The following is a 7,465-nucleotide window of genomic DNA, read 5'->3' as shown; positions in this document are numbered from 1 at the left end:
TGTGACCAATTAATGATCAGGTATTACTGTACGCCTCCATTTTTGTTAAAAAAAAAAAAAAAATGTCCTGCTGGGCATGGTGGCATGTGCCCGTAATCTCTGCGGCTGGGGAGGCTGAGGCAGGAGGATGGGAAGGTCAAAGCCAGCCTCAGTGACTTGGTGCAACCCTGTCTCAAGATGGACCTCAATGGAAGAGCGTTTGCCAGTCTCTGACACAGTGTCAGGCTGGCTTCTTTTCTTTCTTTCTTTCTTTTTAAATAAGGGAGGGAAACAATAAAAGATATTTTTAAAAAATTCTGCAAGGCTCAACTCAAGTGATAGGTGTCCATGAAGTCATCTTGGGCCATACCCGGGTCACGGACACGACATTGTAGCTGTGGACTCGTATTGGAGTCCAGAGCTTCTCAGGTGCCCCTCATCTCATAGCAGCAGATTCCATGGACGTATGGTTGGAGGATGGAGCCTGCATGCCATTACCAGAGCTCCCGGGAGCTTTCCTGCTATTGCTACTGAGCCCACAGCCAGCACCGGCTGGTACAAGTCAGTGGACAGAACTGACATTAAGCCAGGAGCCTGAAGGAGGTGGATTCGCTGTCCGTTCATTTTTCTCCGAAAGCCAGTGTCTGGGGATCCCCCACCGCTCCTGTGTGTCAGTGGGAACGTGGAGAAGATGGAGCATGAAGGAGCAGAGCAAGGCCGGGGGTGTTCCACGTTTCTGCCTTACCCTCCTGGGTCGTTATTTTTGCTGGGGCGCAGGCGATTGTGCTGAGAGGGATCGGTAATAATTCTGAGTGCCAAGGAGCCCCGCCTCTCCATGCCCACAACCTAGTGACCCAGAGTATGGCCTCTCAAGTCCAGGTTCAATCCTGCGTCACGCGCCAACTCTAAGAGCTACTAGGCCTCAATTTTCTTATCTGCGAAATGGGGATAATAATGAAAATAGCATCTGGGAAGAAAGACAAACTCGCTCCACACACGAAGTCAAAGGTACCAGGCGCTGGCCAAGGAGAATTCCCGCTGGCACAACAGAGCCGAGGGAGCGCCCCGTTTATTCCCACAAAAGCCGCAGCCCGGCCAGCGCGCTCGCCAGCGCCAGTGGCGTGACCCGCCGGCGCCCCCGCGGGGCTCAGCCCCGACGCCCCCGCTTCCTCCTGGGCCCCAGCCAGCCTAGTCCGCCCCGCCCGCCACCGAGTCAGCGCTGTCCCCCGGGTCCAGCGAGCGGAAAGGGCTGGGTCGGTGGGAGGAGCGCAAGGGGGGTGACGGCGACGTGTTGGCCCCGAAAGGGCCGAAGTACTCGGCGGCGAAGGTGACCACGTCCTGGGGCTGGCGCAGCAGCAGAAAGAGCAGGAAGTCAGAGACGAGCGCCTGGGCCTCGGGGTGCTGCCGCAGATAGCTGGTGTGGCTGAGTCGCAGCTCCTCCTGGCGGGGTGGCCTGAACCTGAGCAGGGACCCGGGGCACCAGGAGCCTCCCACCCGCTGGGCGGAGGCCTGGGGCGGGGCCTTCCGGCCCAGGGGTGTGCATTTCAGTGGGGGAGGCTGGGCGAGGGACAGGGAGGGAGGCAGGGGGAGATCGGTAAGGGGGAAGCGACGGCCCAGCGGGTGTGGTGACCCCAGACTGCTGCTGGCGCTCCTAACCTTCCGCTCCAGGAACTTAGAGTAGAGCTCCACGTCCTCCTCCCACACCAGGGGTTTCTTCTCAAACACTGGCCGAGGCTCAGCCTCATCTGGATGGGGAGGGAGGAAGGCTGCTTACCGCCACCCCAGAACCTTCCGGATACCCGCGGGGATTGCAGAACCGTCAAGTAGAAGGCTCAGGACCAACCTCAGGATTCTACCCACAGGGGCAGAGTTGCTGGAAGGGGTTCCTAGCAAAAGAGACCCAGGCCAACTGCCTTGGGGTCAGGGGCAGGAGGACAGTTTCTCCATTGGATTCCAGGCCCGTCCCATCCCACGTGGAGTGTGCTGTGCAAACCCTGCAGACCCCAGATTGCCCCGCCTTCTCCTCCCCTCTCCCATAGCTGCCGCGGGCCTGGGCCGTGCTCACCCTCCTTCCTCAAGATGGGCATCTTGGTGATGATGCAGCACCCAGGGGAGCCCACCTGGATTCTTTTAGCCAGGTGCCTGGAATGAAGCATAGAAGAAAGTGGGGGAGTGAGTCTTCCCAGACCACCTGTTAGGGACTTGCAGGTGCTAAGCAGAGTGTGTTGCAGTTCTAACCCCCAATGTGACCGTATTTAGGGATAGGGCTTTTAGGGAGGTCATATGGTTAAATGAGGTCTTTAGGGGGAACTAATCAGATAGGATTGACATCTTAAGAGCAGGAAGAGACACAGGAGAGTTCTATCCATCCACCTCGCACAGAAGAAAGGCCCTTGAGGACACAGCCAGAAGGCAGCTATGTACAAACCAGGAAGAGAAGCCCCACCAGAAACCAGCTCCTCTGGAATGGTGGCCCTGGACTTCAGCCTTCACACTGTGAGGAAATAAGTTTCTGTGGCACTTTGTTATGGCAGCCTGAGCTGGCTGAGAAACTCCAGTGCCCCCTTGAGAACGGACCTGGGGGCTTCTGTTTAATTCTGCCTCCTCTCTTATCTTTTATTGAGTCTCCTGTTCCAAATAATAGCACAGAGCTTGGAAGAGTCAGGTTCCTGCTTTTAAAAAATAAGTAAATAGATAAGTCAAGCTCTGTGGTGCGTGCACCTGTGATCGCAGCCACTCCGGGTGCTGAGGCAAGAGGATCGCAAGTTTCAAGTCAACCTGGGCAACTTAGTGAGACTCTTTCTCCAGAATAAAATAAAAAGGGTTGGGGATGTAGCAGAGAGGTAAGCACCCCTGGATTCAATTCCTGGTACAAAAAGAAAATTCAATAAAAAAGGACTGAGACCTTCAGAGGTGTAAGCATGTGCGTGTACACACACACACACACACACACATACACACAATCACGGCACCTCCTCCTTCATAGATGACACAAAGAAATATACTAAAAGTTATGAACTAAGGAAAGCCAAAAATGTTGATTACTTTTTCCCCAGTGAAGTTTCTAGATCAATACATCTGAAATTCCAAGAAAGAAATTAGTCTCCTCCACCTGCATTTTCTCAGGTTTGGCGTCAGTGTTCTGCTGGTGACAACTTGGTGGTATGCCAAGGGTGCCGCGCTAGCCCATAGATTCAATCAAGTGTCCAGTTCAAACCCTGGTGTCCTCAAGACTCCCCTAGTGCTGTGGCCACTGCCTTAGCTATGCCTGAGGCTTTGCGGGTTGGCATTTCCTTCCTTGGCCAGTCAGAGGTCTTTGGTGGGCAGGTTGGGGAGGCACTGTGAGCATTGGAGAGGAGCCGATGAACGAAGAAAGGGTGAATGGTGTGGGTAAAGGAGGGTGGCTCGGATCTCAATGACAACTCTTACTGCTGGTGTCCCCAGGAACAGCGAGTCTCTCCTGTGCCCCATCCCCACCCATGCCCCTTCTGCATCATCGAGCACCCAGGCTTGTCGATGACACTATCCACCCCCGAGAATGGCTCACCCATCAGAGAGCATGTAGAACTGCCAGGACATCGGGATGCCCTCGCTGGCGTGCACCGTGTGCTCCAGGATGAACACTTCGGACTGCTGGGGGCCCACCTGGATCGTCTGGAAGCCCAGGGCTTGCTGCGGCAGCCAAAGTGAAGGGAGGGCGGTGAGGTGGACGCCCTCCAGGGCCGCCCCCATCTCAGCCTGACCCTTCCTCCTCCTCCTATCTTTTCTTCTCGTTCACCCATTAGCAACTCTTGGCTGTCCAGACCCTCAGCTGCCACAAGATTGGATTGTAACCCCCAGCTGAGTTGGGGCCTCTCCTAGAGACCAGCTCCCTGCCCCCTGCCATGCCATCTTAATGGCCAAGTGTTGAGGTTGGCAGATTCTGTTGTCGGGATGAGGGTCAGTATGGGGAGGCGTGGAGGAGATGCAGGCTGTTGGGGCCTGTTGGGGAGGTAGCAAGGCTGTGAGCAGTGAGACTGGACTGAGTTCTGACGGCCTCAAGCCACGCTGCTGCTGGCAGCCTGCCCTGTCGTAGTTAAAACCCAACCCACAGAGCAGCTGCCAGGGAGAGAAGAGAGCTAATGTTAAACAGGTGCCTCAAAGAAATGGGGAGAAGTGGCATGAGCTTGTTTGTTGTTTGTGGTGGACAAGACAGAATGTAACCTAGGAGTCAGCCAAAGACAGACAGATTGACCCCCAAAACGTCTTACTGGAACTGTGTGTTCAGAGGCTCAGCTTTAAAAGCATGTAGTGCTGGAAGTCCCTGGTATATTACGAAATTTTAGCCAAAATAAAAGAAGAAAAGAACACTCATTTAATATTTAAGTAAGTTGGAGAAACTGCATTTCCCAAAGTTAAAAAATGATGTAGCTTGGGTTGGGTGGGGAGTGGAGTGCTTGTCTAGCATGTGTGAGGCCCCGGATGATGACCTTTTAAAGCTGCCTCTGCAGACTGACTTTTATGCAAAAAAGTTGCTTCACTGCAGCCCCCACGGTTTGGACCCTTGCACTCATTTCGCCTGCCCTGCTCTTGATGATCTGATACAGTGTTTAGGTTGGTTTGTTTTTTGGTACCAGGGATTTGAACCCTGGTGCTTTACTGTTAAGCTACACTCCCAGCCCTTTTTATTTTTTATTTTGGTACAGGGTCTTGCTCACTAAGTTGCTGAGGCTGGCTTTGAACTTGTGATCCTCCTGCCCCAGCCTCTCTAGTCACTGGGATTATAGGCGTGCGCCACCACACCTGACCTTAGTTCTTGCTTTCTCTTGCCCTCAAATGTCTCATTCCCAACCTCCTGATTTATCCCCACCCCAACTCCCTCTTCCACTCCACAGTTATCCTCTACCCAAGCCCAGGATCCCTCATGTCCCTTCCAGTTTGTACCCAGGCCAAACCCCTTGCCCTCACATAGGTGGAATAGCAGAGTTTGCCCTCAGTGTCCAAGGCCAGGAAGCGGGCATTTTGGGGCACCATCCGCCGCAGGGCCATCACCCTCAACAGCACCAGGTTGGCAGCCTCGGAGATGAAGCCAGTAATCGAGTGCCAGGGGAAGAAAGACACACCAGTCTTCACTTCCTGTTCAGGACAGATTTGGGTCAGAGACCTCCAGCCAGGAAGGGGCTGGGAGAGAGGGCCAACAGGTGTGGGGTGTGGGTCCTTAGGGAGTCCTCTGTCTAGCCCCTGGCCTCGTGCAACTGGCTCCCTGCTTGTGGTTCTGAGGGGGAGGTGAAGGGTAGTTCCCACTTGGCTTCACCCTTACCTCACCCTCCTTGATGCTTCTGTTCATGACCAGCTGGTCACTCTGCTTCAGTAAACTCATCTTGTGTTCCATGGGGAGGATAAGGAACTAAGAGCCAGAACATGTAGTAGAGAATCAGGGACTCCTTGGTCCCCAGAGGTCACCTGTCTATTCTCCTTTATAAATGGGAAAACCGAGACTTAAAGGTTTTGATTTAAAATACAACCAATCCAAAAAGCCTTCCATATAGTAAAGCTGATGAATAGGAGCCATATTATGGTGTAATACAAGCGAAAATCAGGGCACCTCAGAACACAGGTTTAAAAGATGGAAACGGACTCTGGAAATGTTCTAGGTATGAGTTGTTTCCACTGTGTAGACACTCGTGACCATGTTCCAGCAGTTAGTGAAGTGGCGAGGCTGGGGATGAGGAGCACAGAGCCAGAGGGTTCCGAGGCCAAATGGTGGTAGGTCCTAGGGAACAGCTGGGCCCTGGGAAAGGCCAGCCCCCATGGCCCTCAGGGAGATGCTGGTTTCCCAGGCTAGAGGAGGAATGAGTGGAACCGGGTTCAGTTTGTGCATCAGGAGGACACAAACAGCAGCCACCACCACTGACATCGGCACCCGGGATGGATGGACTTTCAAGTTGTGTGTGGTGGGGGTGTCAGAGGAAGAGGGAGACAGCAGGGGTGATATTCCACTGGATCCCCTCCCTCCTTCCCTCGGATTCTCTGTTCTCTCATCCTGGATCAGGGGCATGGCAGGGAACCTAGGAAGTACCTTGATGAACTCACGACTTTGTTGTTCCATGGTCTCCAAATTCCCGGAGAGATAGCCTGGGGTGCAGGGACAGACCCTAATGTTACAGGAGACATGGGTCCAAGATGGAAGGAAGGTGGCCCAGACTGAACTAGGTGGCCATGGTCTCTGACAGCAGGGAGCCTGGGAGAACTAAGTGTGATGTGGCCACAGAACAACAATGGGGTGGATCAGTGCCCCCCTTGTCCTGGGTTTGTCTGTGAATAACAGTCCTGTGCCCCCTCCCCCATGTCTCATCCTGGTCCCAAGGCAGGTCAAGGGGTAGGTCCTGAATACTGGGAATGGAAGGGGTGGTGGAGGAGGAAGCCTGTGGTGACGCGGTCATCAGTAGGAACTCTACCCAGGAGCGAGTTTCCACAGATGGTTTTATCCAGGAGGCCGTGGCTAAAGGCGTGCACGAGGATGCATTGGGTCATGATGCTCAGTTCGTCCCTGTACTTCCCTCTCTGCACCTCGATGGTCAGTTCTCCCCGAGGCTCCCCGGTGTCGGAGACCATGGCCAGAGTCTCAGAGAAGAACAGCGTTTGCAGCTCCTCAGGCTCTGGGGTGGGGCGGTGGGTGGGGACTGATAAGCCCCTGCTCCAGGCCTCCCTCCCTGGCTCGGCAGGGGTCAGGGCTGAAGACCCCATTCCCCCCGCATCCTCCAATATCCACAAGTAGGCCTTGTGCCTAGGAGAACGGAGCTGAGAGGTGGGGACCAGTTCCCGCCAGCCCTCTTGCCTCCTCCCCAGACTTGTGTCCCTGGGCTCACGGAGGGAGTTAAGGAAGTCGATGGCTTCCGCGTTGGCCTCTGGGAGTGGCACACGCTCCTGGCCGGAGGGCTGGTAGTCCTTGCCTTTGGGGCGGCAGAGGGAGAGACGAAGATGGCAAAGCCCTGGAGAGAAGGGCAGGGGCGGGGGTACCCCAGCCCTGGCCCCCCGCCCGGATAGCTGGATCCACAGAACAACCCTGGAGGGGGTTGTAAGGGAGAAGAGCCCCCACCCTCTTCCCACCTGCGGAGTGAACTTTGGAAGACATGCTGTCTGCTGCCAGCCGGTCTGTATCCAGTTGTCTCCATGGCAACCGGAAGCTAGCTACCGCCTCTTAAAGGGCCATTAATCCCCTTCCCTACATCTTGACCTCGGAGGAAGTCTGACCACGGCAGGTTCTGGTGCTCAGCCCAAGCCTGAAGCTTTGTCCAGCAGGGGGAGCATTTGACGTTCTGGTGCTCAGCCTAAACCTGAAGCTTTGTGCAGCAGGGGAAGAAATGGATCATTAAAAGGACCTTAGAAGTTGTGGCCCAGGACGCGGCATAGTCTCACAATCACAGAATCCAATTCCATGTCGTGTGAATATCTCTGCAAGTTGTAGTCCTAATGGCCCCAATTTCAGATGCCTCAGGGTTTTTTG

General features: G+C 54.7%; 1 protein-coding gene across 1 annotated transcript; it reads right to left on the bottom strand.

Annotated features, from left to right (window-relative positions):
* Positions 1 to 867: 867 nt before the first annotated feature.
* On the bottom strand, positions 868 to 7,205 carry Catip (ciliogenesis associated TTC17 interacting protein). The gene is made up of 10 exons (XM_047546163.1): positions 7,069 to 7,205; positions 6,828 to 6,911; positions 6,417 to 6,617; positions 6,038 to 6,093; positions 5,279 to 5,365; positions 4,927 to 5,094; positions 3,527 to 3,651; positions 2,045 to 2,121; positions 1,636 to 1,724; positions 868 to 1,419 (listed from the first exon to the last, which is right to left on the bottom strand). The coding sequence occupies exons 1-10, from the start codon at positions 7,091 to 7,093 to the stop codon at positions 1,168 to 1,170; spliced, it is 1,164 nt and encodes a 387-aa protein (XP_047402119.1). The 5' UTR covers positions 7,094 to 7,205; the 3' UTR covers positions 868 to 1,167.
* Positions 7,206 to 7,465: the final 260 nt, after the last annotated feature.

Source organism: Sciurus carolinensis, chromosome 3 (genome assembly GCF_902686445.1).
Source record: "Sciurus carolinensis chromosome 3, mSciCar1.2, whole genome shotgun sequence".
NCBI lineage: Eukaryota > Metazoa > Chordata > Mammalia > Rodentia > Sciuridae > Sciurus > Sciurus carolinensis.
The sequence above is the reverse complement of the archived record's forward strand: the minus strand, read 5'-3'. Positions and strand labels throughout refer to the sequence as shown.